Here is a 27,648-nt window from a genome sequence, read left to right as displayed (position 1 = left end):
TGATTTCCCATCAGACCTCCACTGCCCGGCTCAGCAGCTCAATGTCTTGCTTGGATGGGTGCTGTGAACGGAGGCTCCTTCTCCAGCCACTTGATGCTTCAGGCACCTGGGTGCGAGCAGGGAAAGGCTGTTTCCATCTATCACGGGGGACAGGCAGACTGGTTGCTGCAGGAAAACCTCAAATCCAGCTTCTCATTCTCCCCAGCCACCAGGAATGGGGCGCGTCCATCCACATGGGGTCGATGTGGGTCCAGCAGAGCAGCACAGAGCACACAGGTGATGCTGAGCACCGATTGCAGGGAGTTCGAACTGCACACAGCATGGTTTGGGTTTTTTCGCAAGACCTTCAGAGTCTCTTCACTCCTGGTTAACTCTTCTTTGCCTCCCCGAGCATCCTTGGCTGCTTGGTGTGGCAGGTTCCCTCTCCTCCAGCGCCGGAGCTCAGCATCGCTGCATGGCATCCCGTGCAAGGAAGACACGTGAATTCATGAAGGATTGAGGGAAGACCTCATCACCCTCTTCAGCTCCTGGAAAGGAGGTTGTGGTGAGGTGGGTGCTGGTCTCTTCTCCCAAGTAACAAGTGATAGGATGAGAGGAAGTGGCCAGGAGAGGTTTAGATTGGATATTAGGGAAAATTTATTTAATGGTAGAGTGGTGAAGCCCTGGCAGAGGCTCCCCGGGGCAGTGGAGGAGTCTCCATCCCTGGAGAGGTTCAAACAACGTGCGGTTGTGGCACTTTAGGACATGGTTTAGTAGGCACAGCAGGGTTGGGCTGATGACTGGATGAGCTTAGAGGGCTTTTCTAACCTTAATGTTTCTATGATTCTATGGTCTAAAGCTGCACCTCCTGCCCCAGGAGCAGAGCACTTGCTCCCTCCCCGATATCTCATCATTGGAATGATGTACAATAGACCCACTGTTCGCGGCGCGTTAGGGCACCACATGCGTGAATATTGCTGTATAGACTGCATGTGCCGAGCCTGGCTGCGAGCAGACACAAAGCCACGCTGTCTGTCCCGGCTCGGGGGACACGGCGGCTGTATTCCCACCCCATGACTGCCTCACTGTTCCGATCGTAACCGCAACCAGCGGCGCCGGGGGCAGAGCGGGGCTTCATTGTGCTCGGTGCTGTACACGGGCATTGTGAGAAGCAGTTGTGTTTCTGAAGAGTTTAAATAGGAGCAAGGAGAGGTAGCGCGGAGGAATTGGCTGGTGTGCGGAGGGGAGAGCGCTGCCCGGTGCAGAGATCACCCTGCTCCCTGGAGTCGGCACCAGCTACCGGAGAGGGGGCGCAGAGCAGGGAATTGGGCATTTTTTTTCCCCAACAAGTACATTCACAGAATCACAAGGTTGGAAAGGACCCATTGGATCATGGAGTCCAACCATTTCTAACACTCCCTAAACCATGTCCCTCAGCACTTCATCCACCCGTTCCTTAAACACCTCCAGGGAAGGTGACTCGACCCCCTCCCTGGGCAGCTGTTCCAGTGCCCGATGACTCTTTCTGTGAAGAATTTTTTCCTGATATCCAGCCTGACCCTCCCCTGGCGGAGCTTCAGACCATTCCCCCTTGTCCTGTCCTCTGTCACTTGGGAGAAGAGCCCAGCTCCCTCCTCTCCACACCCTCCTTTCAGGCAGTTGTAGAGAGCAATAAGGTCTCCCCTCAGCCTCCTCTTCTCCAGGCTGAACACCCCCAGCTCTCTCAGCCGCTCCTCGTAACCCTTGTTCTCCAGCCCCTCAGCAGCTTCGTTGCTCTTCTCTGGACACGCTCCAGAGCCTCAACATCCTTCTTGTGGTGAGGGGCCCAGAACTGAACATAGTATTCGAGGTGCGGTCTCACCAGTGCCGAATTCGGTGCTGACGCTGTCTGGAAAGAGCTCCTTGGGCAGCTTCTGAGAGCAAAACCATGTCTGGCATCGCAGGTGTAAATGCAGACGTCCTACCCCAACGCGTTAGCTGCTTTTACCAACCCCTCGCTGGGAATTGCCTTGCTGACCCAGCTGCTCTGCTCATCCCATCCCAGCCCCGGTGAGGGTGAGGTGTCACCGTGCAAGGGTTTTTTTGCACGCACTGGTGGCTCTCGTCGCCACGCTGCCGTGTCAGGTTTGTGCTGCAAGAGTCAGAGGCCCCAAAGTGGGAAGATCAACCTTTGGATTTAACGACAGGCATCTGCCCCTGTCGCTGAGCAAGGGTAGGTGAGCTTCCAGGGTGCAGGAATGGGAAACGGTGCCCTTTGCCAGGGTCATAGAATCATGGGATGGTTTGGGTTGGAAGGGACCTCAAAGCCCATCCAGTCCCACCCCTGCCATGGGCAGGGACACCTCCAGCTGGATCTGGCCACTCCAAGCCCCATCCAACCTGGCCTGGAACCCCTCCAGGGATGGGGCACCACCACTGTTCTGAGCAACCTGGGCCAGGGCCTCCCCACCCTCACAGGAGAACATTTCTCCCTAAGATATCATCCCAGTCTCCCCTCTTTCAGCTGAAAGTCATTCCCCCCCATCCTATCCCTGCCCTCCCTGATCCAGAGCCCCTCCCCAGATTTCCTGGAGCGCCTTTAAGTCCTGGAAGCTGCTCCAAGGTCTCCCCGCAGCCTTCTCTTCTCCAGGCTGAACCACCCCAACTCTCTCAGCCTGTCTCAAACGGGAGGTGCTGCACCTCTCTGGTCACAACAGGACCCTCCTGAGGTCCATCCCGTTGGTGTTGGCACAGGCGATGCTGATGGGACCTGGGATGGTGCCTGGCGCTCGCTGTTCCTGCAGTGAAGGATGTGATGGAAGGGTCCTGTGGTATATGTGGGTGCTCAGTGCTGTGCTCAGCTCCTGCCCCCATCCTGTGGCAGCTCAGTCCCCTGTGAGAGGGGAGGTGGGTGCTCCTCTCCTGCCCAGGAGCGTGGGGACCATCAGTGCCATGGATGTGAGACAGCAGCAGATCTGCAGATAGGCCCTCATGAGCGGCTCTCACACCGCAATGATGCTTATTTACTCCTCATCAGCAGAGCAATCAGAATTAAAAGGTCACCCCATCCTCTGGCCCTCCCCGCTGCGGGAGCGAGCCAGGTTTCAGGGATCAGCAGGAAGGACAATTAATCCTTGCTGCCAGCATTAATCGTGTTCGCTTTTCCATCTTCCCATCGCTACACCCTCCTCGTGCCCCCAAACCTCCGGCTTCGGCTCTGGGGTCCTGGTGCTGTCCCTGTGGGAGTGAGAGCGCATCTTCCCTGCCGCTCTGGCTCCGATCCTGGCATGCAGGAGGGCTGGGTGAGTTCCCAGCTCTGCCACTGGCCTGCTGTTAGCCCTTGGTCATGTCTCTTCACCTCTTGCTCTCCATCTGCGTTGCCCATATTGACTCAAAGCTCTTTGGAGCACATCCTACCTCTTCCCCGCGGTGTTGGTCCAGCACGGGAAGCACAGCCCCTTTGCCAAAGCAAATAACTCAAAGGCTACGGATGCTACAGGCACGATATAAATGTAGGGTGGGGAATGTTCTTGGTCCCAGATTAAGGGAGGAAGAGGAAGGAGCCCACCCTGCGTGTGGCGTGCCCATCCTCCTCGCTCAGCGCTTTCCAGAAGTGCTCAGCAAAGAGGAGCAGGATTTTTTCTGGGGGGTCGTCATGGCAGTGTGTGCGATGAATCCTGCCTGTGCCAGCCGTGACTCATGGCTGCGGCTGTTCGAGAGCCGGGAAGGGCTCCAGCCAACAGCTCAGTGCTCTGGAGTTTCTTCCATCTTGCCCTGCCACCGCTGGGCTCTGAGCCAGGAGCGCTACTGTCCCCCCCTACCATCTGTGCCTCAGTTTCCCCATCTGCAAAATGGGCTCAAAGCCTACCTGTGGGTCTCTGGTATGAGGTTTCCTGGGCTGTGCAGTCCTTCCCACCCTGGGGCCATCTGGGCTGCGGTTTCAAGACTCGAGTGGTGGCAAATCCATGAGATAACCATTAGAATGCCACAATGAGCTGGTGCGGCAGAAGAAACTGGGGACAAACACTGGGGACGAACAAAGAAAGGGTAGAGTTGGCAAAGCAGGCAGCTCTGTTTGGAGCAGGTGAGCTGGCTTACACCAAGTGAGGGGGTTTAATCGGCTTCCATCTCGTTGATCAGCAAAGTGCCCTTTGGTGGGTGCTTAAATCTCTGTAAATCGGGTTTCTCAGAGCAACGCTGAGGCCAAGGTGGTTTCAGCTGGATAGTTAATGCTTTTAGCAGGTGGCAATGCAGCTCTTGGCTCTCCCATGACTGTGACCAGGGACAGGGTGCAAATGTCCCCCTAAGTGTGTGTGTGTCGGTGGCTTTGAGGCACCGCTGGTGTCTCCACTGCCCGGGGAGCTGCTGAGGTTTGCTCTTAATCCCATTTCGTTGGTGTTTGGTGGCAGCTCAGCCAAAGGGGATCCTCGCAGGACAGGTCGGGGCTGCGCTGAGGGGTCACAGGCCTGCAGGACCCCCTCGGATTGGGGTAAGGCTGAGCTTTTGTGGCTGGTTCAGCATCTCCCCTGGGGGAAGAGGTGTGCCAACACCCTCTAAACGCGAGCAGAGCGATGGGCTTGAGTAGCTTGGATGGATCAAGAGGAGCTGGCTTTATGTCCCTCAGGTCTTCACTACCTGTTCCTCCTTTGGGGGTAACCTCATCAGCCCCTTCCCCCAGCCCAGATCCAGGGAGATTCCTGGGCACGCAAAGCATCCCTCCAGCCCGTACGAGACCCGCCAGCAGCAGGCTGGCGCCTGGCTTGGCTCAGCGCCGTCGAGGGCAGGATCTGTCACCGTGGGGACAAAAGCTTTGCAGAAGCTCAGCGGGCAGCACGGAGGAGGCAAATGGGCTCTGGTGACCCCAGCGCCTCTGTCTCTTGTACACATCCACTCTCCAGGCTTGCACCCGGGGCTGGAGAAGGGCTCTGTGAGTGGCACGCTGGCACCTCGCAGCACCCTACGACACACCAGCACCTCTCGGCACGCTGCTGGCGGACCCCTGCTTTGGCAGGGCAGGGGCAGCGCTGCAATCCGCAGGCGCTGCCGGCTGTGCATGGCTGTGCTCTGGCTCGCAGCCCATGTGATGTGTTTGAGGGGGCACGCTGACATTTCAAGAGGAGAGGGGAAAAAAAAAACCTACCCAGAGACCCACGGGGAGCTCTGAAACGCCTGAGCCAGAAAAGAGAGTAAGAGAGACAGACAGCCGCACGGAGTGGAGGAATAAAACCAGGCAGGGGGGGGTGAAAGTTGCCAGGGCTGGGAAAGGATGTGAGCGAAAGCGCTGGCTCGGAGCCGGGAGGATGCGATGGCCGCTGGCAGAGAAACTGGGGCAGCGAGTGCCAACCATGGAGACAACCCCACCGCCCGCTCGCCGGCCGCGCTCCCCTCGCTGGGACTGAGGGGTGACAGGAGCTGCGTGGCAGCAGGCTGCCAGCTCGGGAACGCCTGCATCCATCCGCCCCATCCTCTGGCATCGCTCTGGCTCCGCTTCTCCGTGCGGAGGATTCGGTTCTGGATGTAAAGCGACAGGCGCCGCGCGTTGAGTGCCGACCGATTGCTGCCTGCAGCCTTCCTCGAGGTCAGTGCCGTGTGATAAGGTTGGTAACAACCCACCTAGCTGCTCGCTTGCGCTGCATACATGTTTAATAATGAACAGATTCTGTATTTAATTAACATAAACAGCTAACGCAACTCGATACGTCTCCTTAGATTTAACTTGACAGAGACGGCGTGTTGCTTTAAATGCCAAGTGATTAGTAAAACCATCTTTAATTTGGTTTAAACATATGCGATAAAATGCATGTGTTTGTCGCACAGATTTTTGGAGCCGTGCTCCGAGCCGTCTCCTGGTTCCTCTCGGCTGCTTGGGTGCCACCATGCTTCCTCGCTGGGCAAAGCATCCTTTTGGCCCTTCCCCGAGAGCCGTGCCGAGGCTGCGGGAGCCGGAGAGACCCACCGAGCCCGGGGAATACCGGCTGACTCCGTTGCTCGTGGGTATGGACTGGAGAGGGGGGACACGGAGGGGGATGCGGGTACCGGAGGCAGCGGGTGATGCTGCTCCCAGCCCCACGCAGGTGGGCTCTGCGCCGGGAGGCGATGGCACGGGCTGGGTGCCCGGCGCTGGCGAGAGGAGGCAGGCAGGGCTGCAGGCAGCTGCCGCTGCCCTCCTTTTGCTTGAATAAACCTCACTGCCTGGACAGCTTCTGACTGGCGCTGGTGGAAGGGCCACAGGGTGGGGGGACTGGAACCCCACCGGGGGTTAGGAAGGGCAGGAGAGAGCGTAAGGGTGTGCTCTGGGCTGGCGGCGACAGAAGGAAGGATGGCAGCTGCCTTGAGGATGGCGCAGTGGCCTTGTCCTTGTGTCACCCGCCGCAGGACGCGGGGTCCCTGCGAGGTGGGACGTGTCGGGGATGTGGTGGATGGGCACCTTGGTGGCCTCGTGCCCTGCAGACAAGGGGAGGGCAGCATCTCTGTGTGCTGGGGGCTCTGATCAGGCTGGCGGTGAAGCCTTCTTGGATCATCCCCCGTGTTTGCAGATTGTGAAATCTTTTTTTTTCCTGCATCAAAGAGGCTTTAGACGTGGAACTGTGTGGTTTTTTTTCAGCATTTTTGATTTTTAACTAGCTGTGACTAACCAGGCTGCCACAGCCGGCTGTGACCAACCACCTACCTGTGCGCTTATAAATAGAGTCTGTTCTTTGCACCCCATTTGGAGCATTCCTGGGCCCCTCTGTAACACCCAAACAGGTTCTTCCAGCCTCTCCCTCGCAGCCACCAGAGCACAGCATCGCCCCAACTCCTGGCAGGAGTCACCCAAAAAAGCAGTGCCCCTCCAGATCGTACCCAGAGGCAGCGGAACCAGCGCTCGGTGCCGCGGCCGGAGCTGCCGAGCTCTGGGCTGTGTGTCCAAGCACGTCGCGATGGTGGCAGGAGCCAAGGCTTCGAGAGAGTTGGATCCCCCTGTGCCAAGGCAGAGAAGGGCCAAGTGTTGTGCCAGGCTGAGCGCGGCGCCGCCCTCCTGCTGCAGCCGGCATCGTCGCGGTCCCCAACATGCCAAGCCAGGGAAAATCCCCCTCCCAGGCGCTTTCTCACGGAGCTGAGTTCTTTGGTGACTCCAGCTGGAGGCTTTAAACCTAGACAGCAGGGCAAGGGCTGGAAAACCCAGGGAATTGGCTGAATTTTTCCCTTAGCGGCTTTCTTGCGAGCCCCCATCCTGGCAGGGGTACTGGAGGGGTGCTTCCCTCCCTTGGCATCCTTTCGGATGGATTTGCCATGATGAGGTGCAGCGCACAGTCGAAGCTCCTGTCAGGCGGCTGCATCCTCCCGCTGGCGAGCGAGCGGTTAGCACGACCGCACTAATGGCAGGAGATGAGGGGAAGCGATTAGCTTGCTTGAAAAAACGCACCAAGTGCATTTAGCGCAACGGCTGGGCTGGCGCGGTGCATCGCTGCACGCATCCTTCCCCCTGCGCGGGAGCTTTGTGCCTCGCCTGTTAGCCTTCCTCCCCATCGACTTGTTGCATTTTGCCTCTGCCTTTGATGGCCAGCTCTCTGAATTGACGTTACCCCTGTTTCCGAGGCGGTGTGGCAATGCCTGGGCTGTGCATCCCTCGTGCCTGTCCCCAGGAGCAGGATGCAGCCTGCAAACCGCCTTGTGCCCGGCTCCTGGCCCTAATCCCGTGGCTGCCAGGGGCAGCAGGGGGGGATCCTGCTGCAGGAACCCCCTCCTGCTGCTGGACCACACGGCTCCATCATGTTTCTCTATCATGGAAGCGATTGTGGTGGCGTTGCTCTGTTTAGTGACTTCCCTCTGTGTCTCCTTAGAGGAAGAAATGATGCTGTCAGGAGCTGAGTTTTGATTTTGGTGCGTGTCCTCTCCAGCCCACCCTCCTCCTCCCCACTGCTGGCTCCCCTTGCCCTCCAGCCGGCTCCACAGCCTCCCCACACCTCTGCCCTCTTGCTCTGCTTGCAGAGAGATGAGGATAAGGCACGAATGCGAAGCCCTGACCACAGGGCTCAGATGAGGTCCTGCCTCCAGCCGAGCAAAGTCGTGCAGCCATGGGTTATCGGCCAAGGCTGGAGTCCCAGGGCACCGGCAGCCACTCTCCAAGCTTTCCCCATTCCTCCATCCACGGAGTGGCTTTGCATGGTGTACAGACATGCAAAACCCTTGTCACGGCACTGAGACCCTGTTTGAGGGCTGTTTCTTTCCAATCGACCCCAGCTCTCGCCTGCAGTGGGACTCCATCCTCTAGCATCTCCTCCATCAATTTTCCCTGTCCTCCCACGCAGCCCCTCTCCCCACCTCCTTCCCTCTGCTCTGGGCTAAGAGAAACCATTGATTTGGTGTCTTGAGGGGGCAGTTGATGGCTTTGCTGTTGCCTGATAGATTGGAATTGATTTCCAGAGCAATTTGCTCAAGGAGCTCGAGGTGGGAGCACCTGGGATCCTTGCTGCGACCCAGCTTTTCAGGAGGGCCGGAGGGGTGGCTGTGTCTCTCGGGCTTTTCTCCTAAGCTGCAGCACTGCCCGGTGCTGGGAATCCTCCAGGGAGACCCTCAGGGCAGGAGGATTCTTAGACCAGCACGGATTCTCCTGCCTCCAGGGAAAGGGAGGATGGAGACAGCAGCTCTGCAGGTGATGGGGGATCCGTGGACTCAGGTCCAGCTGCTTTCCCAGGCTCATCCCGAAGGTTTTTCCCCCCTCCCAGAGCACAAGGGGGGACTTGGCTCCTCAGGGCTTTGCTGCACGACTGCGGGTGAGTCACTGCCCCGCGTCCACGCACGCCCTGCACGGAGGCAGGCGCTGCGCTCGCCTGTCTCAGCGTGGTGGTGGGAGACAGCAGGAGCTGCCAAGATGCTGAGAAACCTCCAGGTCCTTTGGGGAGATGCTAAACACTGATCCAGGCAGGGCACCGTGCTGGGCAGAAAGGCAATACGTGGCTCTGCCGGTGCTTTCCCCCTGCTCTGACACCGAGTTCAGCTGCCCTGTGTCTCAGCATCCCCGTCTGCAGCCCGACTCATGCACTTGGGGGCAGATTCTTTTGCCACCTCAGCTCTGTGCCTCAGTTTCCCTCTCCCATCTGAGGCCAAAGGGGATCCCCCAGGCTTGGACCTGGCTGGCACCACCAGGCTATTCCCATCCCAGTTGCCAGCCCACTAGCTGCACCACCTCGAGCTGCTGCTGTCGTGTGGGTGGGAGATGAGACCACAATGTGGCTTGTGTTTATACTGCGAAGAGCCTGGCCCTTTCCACCCTCTCCTCTCCTTTATTTTTATCTGGCATCCCCGAGCTGTTGGCATCTCCCCAGCCACTGTGCCACCCCCTCCAGCTGAGGATGCAGCCTCTTGCCAGGGCACGCAGGGCTCCTTTCTCCTCTGGTCGCTGGCGGGGAAGGATTTGCCGTAGGCAGGGATGCTCTCCATGCACAGAGGATGATGATGGTTTCAGCCTCCTGCCAAAGGCTGGAGAGAAAGGTGATGGCAAAGGGAAGATTTGCCCTGATTCTCTCAGCCGTGAGCAATTCTTGTGCTACCTCACCCTCCACGAGCTCACCCTGCATCCGTCTTGTTTTCTGTTGCCTAAGGGAGAGCAGCTCCTTTGTGGGGATCAGTGCTTCTCACTGCCAGGACATCCAGGGATGGCGAGAAACCCTCCCTCGGATGCTGCTCTTTCCATAGGGAAACATTCCCACTTAGCCATCATAGGATCAGTCACACAAGGCTTATCCTCTCGCAGACCATCAGCAGAGCCCACCCCACCAGGCTCTTGCTCTTCTGCATCTCAGCTGCCCCCTGACCCGCACGGCTGTCAGAGAGAGGGACGCGGCAGCCTCCGTGCTGTCCCCTCCGGTCTCAGCCCTCCTGCGAGGAAGCACTTGGGCAAGGATCTATGCCCCCCAGCGTGGAGCTGGCACGACATCCCAGGGTGATGCTGAGCCAAGGAGACCGTGCGAGGAGGAACAACAAGGCGAGGAAGGACAGGACCCAGCCCATGCTTTTCGGCTGCTGTGGTGGGATGCCGGCAGTGCGAGCGGACATGGGGTAACAGCGCAGTGGTGGAGAGCCCTGACTGTAAAAGCAATGGGCAGGAGAGCAGCAGGTGAGGTGGGAAAGCCTGGAGGAGCTCCTCGGTGCATCAGGTCCCCCTTCCCTACCTGAGAGCACGGGGGGCCTCAGTGTGGCTCATGCTCCCCATCCAAAGGAGGGATGTGGGGATGGGGCTCCAGGCAGGCAGGTGCTGATCCTGATCCTGAGCACAAAGCGAGCAGCTGCGCCTGCTGGCCCTGCACTTGGCGCTGCCGTCCAGGGGAGTTAGGAGGTGAACTCATCTCCCGTTTCCATGTGCACGCGTGGGTGTGATAACACCCGGTGAGGTGGGAAGTAGCTGCTGCTTTTTACAGGGCTGGCCAGATGGGATTTCTCCTTCAGTTTGGGTTTTGACAATGACATGGGGATTTATCTGGTTGATTCTCTGCTTCCTAAGTAAAGGAGCTGCTTGTCAGGGCAGCAGCGCAGAGCGATGCCAGCTGGAGCGCCCCGAGCTCCAGCCGAGGAGCAACCAGTGCGCACCAATGCAGCTCACGGCTGCGGATCAGCTCCTCGTCCTGCTCCGGCAGAGTTGGGAGGGCTGACTCCAGCAGGGTGCAGGCAGCATCCAGGGCACGTAGTGGCTGCATCCGTAGGGTTGCATCCGGACCACCACCACCATGCACAGGGACGGTGCCCCTGCCCGCCTTCAAGCCAAGCCGTGTCCTGCCAGTGGAGCGGAGCCGTGGGATCTATGCCAACCTGCCTGGGAATTGCCCAACGAAATGTTTGGTGGGGAGGGTTTTATTTCCCTCGGTTCCACTCAAATTTGAGAGTGAAAGGCAGGGCAGGGAGGCTGCTGCTGAGCTGGGGCTAAGGCACAGCTCAGGGCTGCAGGAGAGACCCTTGGGAATGGGAAGAGGCAGTGGGAGAGCCCAATCCCTTCCCTCCTGCGGGGCTGCCGGGCACAGCACGGGCACAGGGGAGGTTTATGCAGCGATGAATGTTGATGGTCCCTTGTGGGTGGCATCGCCTGGCTTTTCCCAGGAGACCCTATGCCAGGTGTCCATCAGCCCGGGAGCAAGAGGATACCAGGGGAGCTTCAGCCCAGCTGCCGGTCAGCTTCCACTGCCCCTATTGCTCACCTGGTGCCGTGCGAGGGATGGGAAGAGCGTGCAGATGCCTTCACTTCAATACTCAGGGATGGACCCAGGGTTTGGCCCATTCCCTACATTCCCGCAGGACAGGGGCACCCAGAGCCCATGAGCTCAGCCCGAAACAGGGCGCGTTTTTCCGCAGGTTGATTTCAAACAAATGGATCTGGCTGTGTAAAGCACTGGCGATGGTTGGACCCATCAGCATGCAGCGGTGGTGTGGGCGAAGAGTTCTTGTGTCCCCCCGGTGTGTTGGCTGTCTTCTCCCTGCTCCTGGGCATGGCTTTGGTAGGAGAACACCAGCAGCCGAGCAGCTCCTAGTGAATTTTGGCTGTTTTTCTGGTCCCATTGTGGGGCTGAGATGGGATCCTGGAGTAGGTCCTGGAGGATGCTGAGCCACCACATCCCCATCCCAAAATGAGTGCAAACAGTGCACGGTTGAGCCAGGGACAGGGACCCACGGGCAGCAATACCTCTGCAGGTCTCTTTACCCCAGCAGGTCCTGCCTTGGCCAGGGGTGGGTATTTCTGGGGTCCTCCTTCAGGATGGGCTCTCAGCACAGCGGAGGGTGAAGTGCAGCCGGAGCAGGAGCCGTGCAGGCTCTCCCCCTCCTTCCAACTCGCTGACAGCAGCGTGGCAGGGAAGGGGTTAGTGCTGAGAGGGGCGCTGGGTGCTGGGCAGCCTCCTCGGGCGCTGTGCAGGCAGCGGGGCTGGCAGCATCGCAGCCGCAGCCTTTGGGAGGAAAGCAAGCGCATCCCTCTCTTCCCACTGCCTTAATGGCCGGGTGTCGCGGAGCCGCATCGCTCCGAGGGGCTTCTTTTCTTTCGCCTCTCTTTCTCCCCAGATGCACTCTCTCCATCCCCTCCCCTCGCTCCTTTTTGCACAATCGCTCTCTTGGACTATTTTTCATGCTCCGCTAACTGCCAGCGCTTTCACGGCCCGCGTGAGCCTTGCTGCCTCATGAAGATTTATGGAACTGCAGTAATAAACTGTGTTTGAAAGATCCTTTTTATGATAAACCCCTGCCAAGCTGCTGGGGTGGGGGGAATCCAGGAGGACCACGCTGCTGATCCTGCTGTGGGCTGGCGTGGCTCTCGCGGGGCAGAACCTACAGCTCAGGGCAGGTTTTTAGGAGCATCTCCCACCCTTGTTTGCCGGCGAGGGAGCAGGGAGTTGGTGGAGAGCTGCTGCTGACGCTGCAAAGTGCGTCTCCTGGAGAGCATCATCCAAAGACCGGTTGGGCTCCGGTGCCTTGGTTCTCTTGGAAAGGAAAGGCGATGGCCGCATCCTGCTAGGAGCCCGGGCTGTGGCCCCGGCACAGGGGACTCCTCTGCTGGCAGGTAGGGCAGATGGATGGATGAAGCGGCAAAGAGAGCAGCGTTCTCTTAACCTCTCACTGCTTGGAGAGGGGCTTGCGAGGATTTACCGTGGGATTTTGGCTGCTGTGGGAGCATTGCGCCCAGCCAAGGAGCCACCTCCAGCCCCCAGGGACTTGAGGGCTTCTTCTCCCATCTCGTCGAAGCAATTTGCCGTCCACCGTGGAAGCTGTCCTGCACCCGTGGGTAAGCGACGGGAATGTCCCTTTTGTGGGACGTAACCTGCTTGGTGGGGCTGGGGTGGTGCTGGGATGGGGACCCTGGGCAGGCTCCGGCCACCGGCTCTCCCACCCCAGTGACCTACTTGGAAGCAGCCTTGGGAAGCACTTTCCAGGGAACTGGTGTTAGTGGAAGCAGGACAGCCTGCGTGCGGGTACCACTGCTCCAGCATCCACACAGGGTACCTGCACGGGAGGGAGAGAAACAACTTAGTGGGGGGATTTCAGGTGGCAGGATGTAATTATCTGCTCGAGATGAGGCCAGGAGGGAAGAATTAACACCCTCTTTCCATGCATAGTTCCAGGGAAGCGTTTGGGGGATGTAAGGTCTCTTTCCGAGGGATCTCCTGATTGTTGGCTGTTCCCGTATCAAACAGCCTCTGCCTGCTCCAGGCTGGGATCTGGAGGGGAAGGTGGCTGAGGTGGGGACAGGCACACGCGTTCCTGCTGTGGTTTTGCTTCTCCAAGCGGCGTTCATGGATCACGGTGTTCGTGGTGCCGGGGCTGCCTCCCTCCTTCTTGCTCTGGAGCCCAGTGAGGGATGCAGGTACGGATGCGGCGCAGCTGTGGGTGGAATCGCCCTCAACAGCATCCAAGCTTTGCTCTGACCCCCGTGCAGATTGTGCAGGGCTTTTCAAATCATCCTTTTTAGTAGTCGGCAGAGAGACAGTAAGCTGGCGCGTTCCACTCCTGGAGCATGTAATTAGGGAGCAGGGAGCTGCATGCTGATGAACGGCTCGGCAGCGAGAGGAGGAGGAGGGTGGGAAGAAGCCAGGACTGCTCAACCGGGGCTGATAGAGGCACCGAGGAAGTGGCTGCAGGGACCCAATCCCTCTTGCACCCCTCGAGCCCATCTCCCTGCGCTTTCCTCTGGCTGAAGCCTCCTCACTACCACATTGCCGCTTACCCTGGAGAGGGAGAGGAGCTGCAGCTCCTTCCTCCCAGCTCTGCCACCGCTGTGCCCGGGGGCTTTTAGGGGGCTTCATCACCCTTCTTTTGTAGCCTTCCTGGGTTCATCATTCCCATGGGATGCGACGGGGCTGGAAGTCCCGGTGGCACTCGGGATCCAGCATTGCGGAGGGGCTGGTTTGGTGGTAATGGACCAAGCTGGGTGCTCTGCCTGCACTGGGAGCTGCCTGGGGTCTCCTTCTCCCTCTCCTCTAGCCTAGAGCTGAGAGCTCCAAGGATGTGTCCAGGCACAGCCAATGTTCACTGTGTACTGGGTGCTGGGATGGGTGCCGGGTGCTGGGATGGGTGCTGGGATAGGTGCTGGGTGCTGGGATGGGTGCTGGGTGCTGGGTGCTGGGATGGGTGCTGGATGCTGGATGTGGCCTCCCCCAGCCCATCTCCACTGCTTTCCCATCATAGACCAAGCCCTTGAGCAACCGGCCGAGGGCAGGAAGGAGTTTTCTGTCTGGTTGCAGCAAAACCTTGGTGAGAAGCATGTGTTGTGGGGGCTGTTGTGTGCAAGGAGAGGTGGGAAGGTGTCTCCTGGGGCTCGGTGGGGCAGTACAGGAGAAATTTCTGTGTCTACGTTTGCCGTCGTTGCTGGAGTTCAGCAGAGGCTCCTCAGCCTCTGGTGCCCACGGACCCCCGTGACGATGCTCTCAACCCTGCACCGTGCTGCCTTCTCCTCTGGTGACAGAAGGATGGCTGTGGCCCCTCTGATATTGCTCCTGGCCACTTTCCCTGGGGCATCACAGGGTGTTCTTCATGTGGCAGATGAGCCACCCCTGTGACACGGGGACGCGGCTGAGCGAAGCGGAGAAGTGGGGACAGACCGGGAGCTTCAGCTCTCACTCAAGTTTTCCTGCTGGGAAAGGGGCCGACAGTCCCCTGGCTGATGTCACATTTGGTGATGGAACAGTAAGCGATGGGAACGGGACCAATTGTTTTAAGAAGGAGGGAAGGGCGATCAAGCTTTAGGAGGGAAGAATGTCCCTGTGGCATTTGCTGAGAGCGTGATGTCCCTGCCTGGCTCAGAGCAAACCCTCTTCTTTGACCTTCAGTAGAGGAGATTTTCTGTCTGTCGCACGCGCTGGAGTCCTGTCCTACATTAATAACACAATCAGTTGTTATAAAGCCAATATGTTGGGCTGATAAATAATTAAGGGAGAAGGAATAACCCTATATGATTTGCTTAACAGGAGCTTGGGAAGGAAGGGAGGGGGGAAAAACGGACAAGAAGGGAGATGAATAATGGATCAAGGTTAAATGGTGAGCGAAAATGGAAAGCCTTAACATGGTGAATCCCTGCAACACACATGCTGCAGGTTGCGAAACTAGTTAGCGGCAGAAAAAACAGCTCACAGCCTCGGCGCAGGCACGGCAGCGGCAGCTGCCACCAGCCCAGGGCTGCGTAACGTGGGTTCAGAGAGCACGAGACCCTCCAAAGCGGCTTCTTGGGGTGGGAGCTGTTGCCCTGGGGCTCCTCTGCAGTAGATGTGGGTCTGGGGGCTGTGGGGTGACCTCATCCTGCAGCCACCGAGGAGCTGCCAGGCGCTGGCAGCGTGTGGGGACTTCCAGGCATTCATTACCACTCGCATTGTGCGCCTTCAGCACAGCTTCCTTGGAAATTAAAATCACAGCGTACAGCCTGGGAATGATCAGCAGAGGGAAGGGTCCCTTTCGCCCCTCTCCGCATGTGACCGCCTGCGCTCTCTGCCCGGGCTGGGGTGCAGCTCTGCGGGAGGGCAGGGACGGCGCAGAGCATCCCCACGATGGGTTTGGTTCTTGTGAGGTGAGCTGGTAGCTGGGAGTAGCAGCTGCAGGACGGGGCGCTGAGCGCTTTTGGGGGGGTTCACCAGCACAGTGCAGGCGCTGATGCGCAGACTGAGCCTCCCTCTGCCCTGGCCTGCATGTCATTTTCTTTTTGGTTTGTCCATGTGTCCGTGTCCCCCTGTCTGTCTGTGCTGCGGAGCGGTGCTCGGCTCCTCTGCCTTGTCTGTGCTGTTTTAACGACCCAACGCTGTTTCATTCATGTTTCAGTATAAACATCGTGGTCTTGGTGGCATCCCAGCCCCTCCATCCCTCCTGCTGCCTCCTGCCCCATCCTTCTCCTGCCTGCTCCACACCCCAGAGCAGGAACGCTGCCATCACAGGGGGATAAACCCACCAATGCTGGCCCAGAGAGGGATGACCCCTCTCCCACCTGGGCTCAGTTATCACTTCTAGCTTAACTCCCTTCCCCATCCCCAATCTCAGCACCCCACCTCTGCCCCGCAGCAGCGCGGCCGCCCCACAGCCAGCCCTGACCCTGCTCTGCTCTGCCCCTCGTGCAGATCCCGACAGGACGAGCACCCACATGATCTCGGCAGACGATGCCGAGTACCCGCGGGAATACCGGACCTTGGGCAACGGCACCCGACGCTTCTCCAACGTAGGGCTGGTGCACACCTCGGAGCGCCGGCACACCGTCATCGCCGCCCAGAGCCTGGAAGCCCTCACTGGCCTCCAGAAGTCGGAGATGGAACGCAAACGGGATGCTTTCATGGACCACCTGAAGAACAAGTACCCACAACACGCGCTGGCGCTCCGGGGGCAGCAGGAGCGCATGCGGGACCAGGTAAGGGGCATTTTCTCAGGATAAAGGGAGGACAGGGATCCCAGCTTGCCCTTTGGGAATGTCCAAAGGAGAAGAGGTTCTCTAGGGGCTTGGACCATGCACAAATGGATGGGTGCTTGCAGTAGCCCCAGAGCAGGGAACACCCCCCAGACCCAGGGTGGAGCATCCTTCAGCCCCGGTGGGGAGCATCAACCTCTTTCCACATAGGTGGGGGGGTCCTGGGTGCATTTATCCTGCCATATGCATGGATTCCATCCTGCTGGCTGACAGCAGGGAGGAGAGGGATGTTTCTTCATGCAGAGATGTGGCTGTGATGGCCATGAGGGGCAGCTGGCACCTGATTTGACCCACAGAGGGGTGACACCCCTCTCAATGGGTTTTGGCTGAGCTGCAAACCCTCATCTCTCTGGGGTGGGAGCAGCCTGACCTGTGAGCTGGTGTCTTTGCAAACCCTGCGATGTGCCTGGCACTGCATGGCCCTGGAAGCCTTGTTCGGGGTCTCTGCAGCCCCCCGCACCCCACCCTGAAGCAGTTGCTCCCTGCCTGAACTTGCATGGATGGTATGAAAGGGGCAGGTATCTCCCTTCAGCTGGGGAGGTGCAGGAACGCTGGTGAGCTCAGGAGACTGCAGGGCAGGATGAGCAAATTAGAAAGTATTTCTTTACTGACAGAGTGGTGAAGCCCTGGCCTGAGGCTGCCCAGGGCGATGGGGGAACCTCCATCCCTGGAAGGGTTCAAAAGACATGTGGTTGTAGCACTTTGGGACGTGTGTTAGTAGGCACAGTGGTGCTGGGATTTTGGTTGGACTGGATGAGCTTAGAGGGCTTTTCCAACCTCAATGACTCTATGAGAGGCAGCGAGGGACCATGGCTCTACCCCAGCACGTGCTGCTGTGCTGTGCAGAACACTATGTGAGTGGGCAAGGGGTGCCCCGAATTTCATTCCCACATCCATGCAGGGATTCCCTTGATTCGCTGTTCCCCAGGGACTCAATCCTCCCAAAGGACCCTGGAGCAGGACAGCAGGTGACACGTCTGGGCACACTGCTGGAACCAGCAGAGCCTGAGGGCTGAAGAATCGATGGGGACAACATCCCCCCCCCTCATGCCCAGGGGTGCCCCAAGGGTCAGGCAGCACCCCAGGGTGCTGGGAGCCCAGACCACATCTTGTCTGGGTACCAGTGATGCCCCAGTGATGCCCCAGTGATGCTGGGAGCCCAGAACTCACTTTGTCTGGGTACCGGTGATGCCCCAGTGATGCTGGGAGCCCAGACCACACCTTGTCTGGGTACCAGTGATGCCCCAGTGATGCCCAAGTGATGCTGGGAGCCCAGAACACACCTTGTCTGGGTACCAGTGATGCCCCAGTGATGCTGGGAGCCCAGAACACACCTTGTCTGGGTACCAGTGATGCCCCAGTGATGCTGGGAGCCCAGAACACACCTTATCTGGGTACCAGTGATGCCCCAGTGATGCTGGGAGCCCAGAACACACCTTGTCTGGGTACCGGTGATGCTCCGGTGATGCTGTCAGGGCAGCAATAAACCTCACTTGTACCAGCACTTTTATAAAAAGGCAGAGGGGAGGGTGAGCGTGGAGTAGTGGGAGGAAGTGCCTGGAAAGCAATCTTATATCATCTCCAACTAGACACCTCCCCGAGGGACGGAGGCGATGGCTCCCAGACTGAGCACGGCAGAAAGAAATCCAGCTTTGTAAGGAAAACTGGCAGGGCTTCGGCATGCCGAGGTGGCAGCAGCATCGCTGCCTCCTCCGAGCTGTCTTCCACCCTCCCTTGCCTGGTGGGGGATCGTTTGGGGAGCACTGGGAGGTCCCCACTCTGCAGCCCCACTCCTTGCTCGTGGGTGGATGCAAAGGGAAGCAGCCAAATCCTGAGTAGCTGTGGTCATTTGGCCAGACGGGCACCCAGATTTTGTCTCAGGGCTAAAGATCAACGGTGGCTTTGTCATCACCATCAGCCCGAGAAGGACCGGGTGCCAGGCATGGTGCCCAGTCCATATCCACACTGCTGTTTGTGAGACGGAGCAGTGACATTTCCAGCCGTAGAGTGATATTACTCAATAAATAAGTAGGAATCTTCCCCTTATTATTACAATCATTTAAAGACTTTTATTATTTTATAAGCAGCAGCTGTAATAACTCCAGCTCGTGGTGACTCAGGGGCTAAGAATCTTCAGAGGATTTTTATAAGGTGAAAGGAAGATGATCTGGATTCCGGAATGATCTTCTTTATCTCAGAACTCCCTTGCTCAGGGCCAGCGGTGCCTGGTAGGATTGAGGAAGGAGGGTTCTGGGTATCTTTTGGCAGCAGTGAAACCCAGTGGGTTTTTGGGGCTTGGGCTGCAGATCGATGGTCCCAGCCTGGCTCCATCCCTCCCCATCCCATGCACAGTGCTGGGTAGAAGCACAGCTCCATCCCTCAGCCCAGCCACCAGCATCACCTCCTTACAACTGGTAGGGAAAGAAACAAAACACCGGAATCTTATTTTTTCTTCTCTTTCCCCCCCTTTTTGCTTCATTTTCCCCGTAGGCGGTAAATAATAACAGGGAGATGAAACTCGAAACACTGGAAACCCCAGGTGCCAACCTTTAAATGACATTGGGATCTGACTCTCAGGGTCTGCCTGCGACGTTTGAAACTTGCTTTACTATTCCAGGGGAGCCTGGCAGGTATTTGAGATCACAGGCGCTGCTATTTTGTTTAAAAGATTACATATGAGTGAGTTTACAAAACCAGAGGTGAATAGAAACGTTTCATAAATGTCAACAGCCCTTTCAGCACCGCGAAGCCCGCAGCAAAACGCCGTTGTGCTCGTGCAGGGGAAGCGGAAAGCGAGCGCGGTATTAATTTTAATCATATGTATATATAACGGAGCAGGGAAAAAAAAAAAGAAGCCAAGCAAATAATTGTACCAACACCCAACAGACTGTGAGCAAATCTGCAAAGTCCAAGGCAGGAGTGAGCTCATTTAAAACCCAGCTGGGAGAACGCGTTAAATGGGCGCGTGAACAATAAAGAGAGGGATGGGGATGGGGACAGAGTGGCTGGTGGAGCGCAGCGGTGTTGGGCTTTGGGTTTGCATCTGGGTTATATCCTGCTCCGGGGTGGGATGAATCCGGCCGCAGAGAGATGGCACGGCCACGTTTCTTGTCTCTCTGTGCATGGATGCTCTGGGAGGTGCGATTTGCTCTGGTGAGCCCTCACTTGGAGCCCTGCGTTCAGCTCTGGAGTCCTCAGCGCAGGAAGGACATGGAGATGTTGGAGAGAGCCCAGAGGATCAGAGGGGAGATGATCCGAGGGCTGGAGAACCTCCTGTATGAGGACAGGCTGAGAGTTGGGGTTGTTCACCCTGGAGAGAAGACTCCGAGGAGAGCTTAGAGCATCTTCCAGTGCTGAAAGGGGCTCCAGGAAAGCTGTGGAGGGGCTCTGGATCAGGGAGGGCAGGGATAGGATGAGGAGGAACCATTCTGAGCGGAAAGAGGAGAGACTGAGATGAAATCTTAGGGAGAAATGTTTTGCTGTGAGGTGGTTTCCCAGAGCAGTGGTGGTGCCCCATCCCTGGAGGGGTTCCAGGCCAGGTTGGATGGGGCTTGGAGCCCCTGATCCAGTGGGAGGTGTTGGATCCATAGCAGGGTTGGGACTGGATGGGCTTTGAGGTCCCTTCCAAACCATTCCATGGTTCTATGATTCGGCCGGGGCTGTGCCCCCAGTGCCCGATATCGATTTAGACATGTAAGGACATTTAGAACAACACCAATATAATGGTTTAAAGGGATGACTCCTGTCCCCGTTTCTCAGCAATGCCCACGTTCCCTTCGGATGGGCTTCCCTGCACGGAGCTCAAAGGGTGAATACGAACAGGGCACGAATGCTTTTATGCAGAAAAATTATAAACCCCCAAAAATAAAGGATTACAAACCCATAACCAGCTGAACGCATGCATGCCAGCTGTAATGCAATTAAGCCCTGTCTACTCCAGTACTTTGCAGCACTTAAGCTGCGGCGTGGGGTTAAATACCGCAGCGGAGCTGGAGCAGAAGCGTGGCTCTTTCAGGTCGAAATAAAAGTGTCTAAAAGCTTGGACTTAAGCTTGTCCAGTTCTGCTGCAGGAAAATTATAAAGAGGAAGGCTCGAGCTGAGTGTTAACGTGCCGGTGGCCGCCCGACAGCAGCAGATTTGCAGCTGCCCGGAATAAATCCGACTTTGGAATAAATAAAGAGCAGGCAGCGCAGATGTATGCACACAAGAAGCTGGGCTCTGCTTTTTTCCTGCCTCGTCAAGGGGCATCGCTGTGGGGTGCCCGGCCGTGGGGTGCAGGGGAGGGGGGGTGGTAAGGCAGGGGAGGTCCTGCAGGCAGGGGGTGCAGGCAGAGGCACAGGGAAGGATGCAGGCAGGGATGCAAATAGGGATGCAGGGAGAGGTGCAGGCAGGCTGGGGCAATGCTGCTTTGCTGCAGCTGCCTTTGTGCCTCAGTTTCCCCAAATAAAGTGGGGGGTCTTGGCTGCTTCCCTCTCTGCAGCAGGCAGTAGGGGCTGCAGTTGGGGGCTGGGGGTGCGTGTGGCTGCAGCTGCAGGTGGGGCAGGGCAGAGCAGGAGCAGCAGGGATGCTGCTCTCCCAGCTAGCAGCAATTTCTCGGATCGGTTGCTCTCAATAGCACTTTGCCCTCCTCTGCAGCGCTGCCTGCTCAGCACCTCCCGGGCATCACGAGCACCGCTTATGCCCGTGGTTTGGGCTGGGTGTGCAGCGAGGCACATCTAATTGCACCCGAGACCCACCCCTGCCCCACTGCACCCCTAACACCCCCTTTGCACCCCAGTTCCCCACTGCACTCCCTGTCCCCCCAGAACTCCCAGTTCCCCCCCAGCACTCCTTGTCCCCATTGCACCTCCTGTTCCTACTGCACCCTAGTTCCTTCAGCACCCCCGTCCCCATTGCACCCCAGTTCCTCCAGCATCCTTGTCCCCACTGAACCCCAGCTCCCCCAGCACCCCCTATCGCCACTGCATCCCAGTTCCCCCCAGCACTGCCAGTTCCCCCCAGCACCCTCTGTCTCCGTTGCACTCCTCGTTCCCCACTGCACCTCAGTTCCCCACTGCACCCCCAGTTCCCCCCAGCACCTTCTGTCTCCATAGCACCCCGTCCACATTGCACCCCATTTCCCCCAGCATCCCCATCCCCATTGCACCCCAGTTCCCCAGCATCCTTATCCCCATTGCACTCCAGTTCCCCCAGCATCCCTGTCCCCACTGCACCCCAGTTCCTCACCATCTTTATTCCCATTGCACCCCAGTTCCTCATCATCCCTATCCCCATTGCACCCCAATTCTCCAGCATCCCTGTCCCCATTGCACCCCAATTCCCCAGCATCCCTATCCCCACTGCACCCCAGTTCCTCATCATCCCTATCCCCATTGCACCCCAGTTCTCCAGCATCCCTGTCCCCATTGCACCCCAATTCCCCAGCATCCCTATCCCCACTGCACCCCAGTTCCTCATCATCCCTATTCCCATTGCACCCCAGTTCCCCAGCATCCCTGTCCCCATTGCACCCCAGTTCCCCCAGCATCCTTATCCCCATTGCACCCCAGTTCCCCACCATCCTTATCCCCACTGCACCCCAGTTCCCCCAGCACTCCCAGTTCCCCCAGCCCCCCCACCCCATTGCACCCCCCTCCCCCCAGCCCCCCCTTTTCCCCCCCTTTCAGCGCCCCCTGGCGGTCCGGGGGGGTCGCAGCGCCGCGCAGGTGGAGTCGCGGTTGCCGTGGCGATCGCTCCCCCCGGGTTGGGGGGGGGGGGGGGAAGAGGCTCTTCGCCGCGCGCAGCGGCTCCGCCCCCGGTCCCGGTGCCCCCCCCGCATCCCCCCGGCCCGCCGAGCCGGGCGGAGCCGAGCGGGGCCGAGCGGGGCTTCTGGGCGCTGCGGAGCCGCGCCGGCATCACCTGCCGCAGGTACGGGGCGGGCCCGGGGTCCCCTCCCGCACCCCGGTGTTCCCCCCGGGTGTCGCCGTCCCCTCCTGCTCCCGGGTCCCCTCCTCTATCCCGGTGTCCCCGTCTCCTCCTGTACCCCGGGGTTGCGGTCCCTTCCCGTACCCCAATCCCCTCCCCCGGTGTCACCATCCCCTCCTGCACCCCAGTATCCGCCTCCGGTGTCGCGGTGCCCTTTCCTCCGGGATTTCCGTCTCCTCCTGTACCCCCATATCCTCCTCCTGTATCCCAGTCCCCTCCTGCGCTCCCCTCCGTTCCTGTATCTTTGTGTCCGCCTCCGGTTTCACCGTCTCCTCCTGTATCCCGGTATCTGCTCCCGGAATTGCGATCCCTTCCCGTACCCCAATCCCCTCCCCTACCCCGGTGTCGCCATCCCCTCCTGCACCCCGGTCCCCTCCTGCACCCCGGTCCCCTCCTGCATCCCAGTACCTCCCTTCCTGTACCCCGGTCCCCTTCTGTACCCCGGTGTTCGCCTCCTCCTGCTGCAGCCCCCCCACCTCCCCCTCCGCAGGTCCCCCCCATCTCTGCATCCCCCTCTCCAAGCATCCCTGTCCCACACCTTGAGATCCAAATCCCCTCTCCCACCCCCGTCACTAACCCCTGCCCCGGTCCATGCCCTCCTCGTGGCCGTGGGCTCAGCCCCAGGGTGGGGGCAACCCTTCCCCTTTCCTTATAGCCCCCAATTCCCTCCAGCACCCCTCTTGCTTCATTGTACCCCCAGCACCCACCCCTGCCCCATTGCACCCCTAGTTCCCCCCCAGCACTCCCTTGCCCTACTGCACCCCCAGTGCCCCCATCACTCACCTCTGCCCCCCTGCACCCCCAGTTCTCCCCCAGCACTCTCTTGCCCTACTGCACCCCCAGTGCCCCCATCACTCACCTCTGCCCCCCTGCACCCCCAGTTCTCCCCCAGCACTCTCTTGCCCTACTGCACCCCCAGTGCCCCCATCACTCACCTCTGCCCCCCTGCACCCCCAGTTCCCCCCTGCACTCTCTTGCTCTTCTGCACCCGCAGTGCCCCCATCACTCACCTCTGCCCCCCTGCACCCCCAGTTCGCCCCCAGCACTCTCTTGCCCTACCGCACCCCCAGTGCCCCCATCACTCACCTCTGCCCCCCTGCACCCCCAGTTTCCCCCAGCACTCTCTTGCCCTACTGCACCCCCAGTGCCCCCATCACTCACCTCTGCCCCCCTGCACCCCCAGTTCTCCCCCAGCACTCTCTTGCCCTACTGCACCCCCAGTGCCCCCATCACTCACCTCTGCCCCCCTGCACCTCCAGTTCCCCCCTGCACTCTCTTGCTTTTCTGCACCCCCAGTGCCCCCATCACTCACCTCTGCCCCCCTGCACCCCCAGTTCCCCCCCAGCACTCCCTTGCCCCTTCCTCTTTCCTGGGGGTCCCCCCTTGCTATGCTGGCTGTTGTTTGTGGGTGTCGCGGTCCCTGTGTTGCCCTTTGTTGCGGCGGCCGAGGGGGGCTCACCGTGCACCCCCCGGGCTCATGGGGCCATGCAGAGCCCCCGCAGTGCCCGTGCGAGCTCCCACCTTCTCTGGGAAGCTCCACTTTGTCATCCATCCCTCCACAGGGGACACTGCTCCCCTCTCCTCTTTTAGGGCTGCGATGTGGGCAGCCGGAGAGGCGCAGATGGTGGCCTGGGCAGGCAGCATCCCTGCGCCATGCGGGCGCTTGTCTTGCCTCCAGCTCGCTTGGCCGAGCATCCTTCCTGCGGAAGGGACCTGCCGGCACCACCAGGACCCCCCCGGCACGTATCCTGCCGGGCTGGGGAGCAGGACCTCCACAGCTGGAGGAGCAGCCTGGCAGCATCTCGCTCCAGCTCCCGGAAAGGCGGTGGAGCTGGGGACACAGCGAGGTGCCTTTGGCGTGAGGTTGGCATCCGCCTTGTCCTCGTGGGGTACCTATGGATACAGGCGGAGCGTGGAGCACCTGGGCGCTCTGCTTTTGCAAAACCAGTGGTGGTGGTGGCTTGCGAACGCTGCCCAGAGGGAACTGGTTGGTGGGAGCTCACCGGGGCAGTGGGAGCGAGAAGCGGAGCCCTTCGTTGCTGTGTTGAGCATCCAATCTTGGTCTCTGGAGGTGGAGCGCATTGTGAACCGTTGGGAATGGCTGTAATGGTGGAGGAGAGCGTGCGTGGCTGTCAGGAGTAACATGACCGAGCATGTGTGTGTCCCTATGACTGCAGCCAGAGCTGTTGCTATTGATTCTCTTATTTTTCCCCCTACTGGGAGCAATTCCTGGCTGATTAAAAGAGACCTGGCCCACAACGTGGCTGGGAATCAGGTCGCTGGGAGCTAGGAGTCATGGAAAGGTCTGTGGGTCGCCCCACTTCTCCTTGGGCTTTGTGCACGGAGCAGGGAGGAAGCGAGTCTTGAAGTCTCTGAGAAGTGGGTAATGAATACGGCCACGTTGGTGGCAGCTGCAGGGACAGCATTAAGCAGCCCGTGGTACGATCCAGCAGGGAAATGCCCCGTGGATGCCTATCAGGAATTGTATCTGATTCCATCCCAGCGGCAGCAGGGCACGCTTGGGCTCCCAGGGCTCCCCATCCTTCCCGGGGTTCAGGGGCGTGTGGTGCCGGTGCTGCCATCGGGGCAGTGAGCCTGGACGGGGTGCGCGTATTCCTGCCTCTCCGGCACACATGGACGCAATGATGTGAACATGTGCATCCATCCCTTACCTTCTGCCCAAAGTTTCCTGTTCCCTAACCCAAATTTGCCTCTTTTTGCACTATGGCCTCAGGGTTCCTTGCACGATGGCCTCGAGCTGCTGCTTCCCGCCTGTCACGGTGCTGGGCTGGCGCTGAGCGGGGTTAGGAGAGAGAACGCCAAAAAGCTGCAGCAGCCAACAAAGCAGCTGATGCAGACCTGGCTCCAACGGCGCTGGCAGCGTTAGGCAGGGAGTGCAGAAGGACAGGTTGGTCTCCATCAGCCACCGTGTCGGTGCCTTCTGCCCCCCGAGCTTTGCTGCTGGCTGGGCAGGATGGGGGCAGCAGCCTGCGCTGCACCCCGGGGTGCTGCTCCCCCTGCGGTGGGAGGCACTGGGGGATGCGGCTGCTGCGGCCCCACGGGGAGGTGGTTGCAGTGCTGGAAGATCTGCAGGTCCGAGAGAGAGGTCCAGGGGATGCTGCAGAGGATCTGACCCTCCTTGCCCTTGGCATTAGGATTCCCCAACCTGCGGAGATGAGCTTCCCTAGGTCTGGAGGCACCTGGTGGAAGGTGGAGGTCACCCCAAAGCTCGCGAGGGTCGGCTCCTGGTGCTGTTCCTGGCAGGTCCTGGCTGTGTGCAGTGGGGAGCGGCTGGATGCTCGCTGCCTGGATGCTCGCTGCCAGGTTTACCTTGCACATCCCTATTGTGTTGGTCCACCTACGCCGTGCCGTTGCCATAGCTACCTTGCAATCTGATATGCCCAACTTCTGCTCTCTTTCCCTTGCCTTCGTCCCCAAAAACCTTTGGTCCTGCTCCCTGGCCACCCTCCCCTTACCCTGGGAGAGGGATGGAGGATGAAGGAGACCCTGCGCCGTGCTGCATGGCTCCTGCAGCCATGGGGCTGAGACCCAACTCTCCCCGTCATGAGGGTGGGGAGTGCTGAGCACCAAACTCAGACCCCAGGGAACCTGCAGTGCAAGAGGGTTCCCTGACCTTGGATGGGGGAGGCTGCAGAAAGGAGATTTTATAGCCCGGGCAGGCAGTTGCGTGGCTGCTGCTCAGCAGAGCATTTGTCTTGATGCATCGCGGCTCGGGGGTGCATTGCTACAAACAGGCGCTGCTGATCTGCTTTGTGTTGGCATCAATGAAGGGAGGGGACTTGAGTAAGGATCAGAAGTGCAAATTCACCCATACCCAAAGGTTTTTGTGCTCTAATATCACCTGGGCTGCCTTAGAGACACCGCGGGGTAGGTCAGGGCTGTAATTACTGCTGGAGAGGTGACAAACCTCCCTGGGAGGGCTGATGGCGCATGGGCAGAGCCTCAGTGCAGTCCCGGGCACGCTTTGAGCAGCGCAGCTGGGTCAGGGGTCTGTGGGTGATGCCTGTCATCCATCTGTGACAGCCTGCTGTGGCATCTCTGAGGGCATCTCTTTGTGGCCATCAGAGCATCTTTGGGCTGGGGACCGGAGAAAGGTGTAGGAAATGCATGGCTTAAAGATGCCCGTGCCTGGAAGAGGACCAGCAAAGCATGCGCCCTGGTGCCCTTTTCCCGGTGGGTTCTGGCTTGGGTGGCTCACCGCAGCCCCTTAGGAGCCCAGGTCTGATGGGAAGCAAATGCAGCCTTCCTGCATCCCGTCTTGTCTCGCGCTGGGCTCTCTTCTGTGTGCTGGGATGCTCAGGTTTGAGAAGTCCTTTTGCAATAACTGCAAAAGCTGAGATGCCGGTATCTGCAATGCACAGACACTGTGCCACTCTCCACTCTGGTTACTGTTTGCGCTCGACTCTATCTTGGCATTTTGCTATTTCCACTTTAATTCAGTTTCTCTTGTGCTGAAAAGCATTAAAAATCTTTAATAAGGAGAAACCGATTAAATTCACTTTACTGTTGTTTTTCAAGGAGGTTTTTGTTTGTCAAGACATTGCGCCTGAGGGGGGACTCCATCAGAAACTGGAACTGAAAAGGAGTTAATTAAAAAGCCAATGGAACTGCCTTCATCCCTCCCTTTGGTGGAGCGTGCTGGGGATGCTGCCGCTGTCCATTTTAGAGGGACACATCCAGTCCTGCCTTGTTAATCACTAACAGATTTGTGTTGTAATTGCTTACCAGGGGAAGTCTGCCTCGGTCGAGGCGGCGACTCGCTTGGATTTCATTTACCTCCTGCTCTTCTCCTGGGACAATCGCAAAGACTATTTCTTTTGGTTGAACTTAACCACACAATGTTCTTCTCTGCGCTCCCCCAGCTCTGTTTTGCTCTCTTCTACTGCATCCACACGTGTGGATGTGGAGGCATCTCTCCAAGCTTTGCGTGTGTATGGGTTCCTTCATGGCCGTGGGCTCACGGGCGCCTCTCAACCTCCATTTCGTGCTTGCACGTGTGCTCCAGCTCCTGCGCACACACGCATGTGCACACGGCGGTGCTTCGGGAGGGCCCCAGCCTTAGTTAGTCCATCATTTTGCAGCATCATGGACATGACTTTCATTGTAATTATCATCTCAGCCTTTGTAATTCTTCATACCTTCTGCAGGGCTCTGCTGCGAGAGAGCTGCCTGAGTTATCGGTTGTAACAAGGCTGTCGCTTCAAATCCTCTCTCAGACCATTATCTCCCTTTGATGCTTTTGAAGAGCCAGCGATATGTTAATTCTACCTTGGCCTTCTCTTCTTTCCTTCTCTCTGTACAAATCCACC

At 58.7% G+C, this 27,648-nt stretch overlaps 1 protein-coding gene across 19 annotated transcripts in view; it reads left to right on the top strand.

The window, feature by feature from the left end:
• Positions 1–27,648, top strand: part of SRCIN1 (SRC kinase signaling inhibitor 1) — an 85,787-nt gene that overhangs the window by 17,433 nt on the left and 40,706 nt on the right. For 4 of the 19 annotated variants that reach the window (XM_054088290.1, XM_054088292.1, XM_054088293.1 and 1 more), the window contains one exon: positions 16,014–16,297. In XM_054088290.1, coding sequence (XP_053944265.1) covers positions 16,014–16,297 — 284 coding nt within the window. Of the gene's footprint in view, positions 1–5,143; positions 5,537–5,775; positions 5,953–11,927; positions 12,701–16,013; positions 16,298–22,162; positions 22,262–27,648 lie in introns of those variants that run through there. The other 15 variants (XR_008453570.1, XM_054088288.1, XM_054088286.1 and 12 more) reach the window with 11 other exon arrangements.

Source organism: Cuculus canorus, chromosome 25 (genome assembly GCF_017976375.1).
Source record: "Cuculus canorus isolate bCucCan1 chromosome 25, bCucCan1.pri, whole genome shotgun sequence".
Classification (NCBI taxonomy): Eukaryota; Metazoa; Chordata; class Aves; order Cuculiformes; family Cuculidae; genus Cuculus; species Cuculus canorus.
This window is presented reverse-complemented; position numbering and strand designations above follow the sequence as displayed.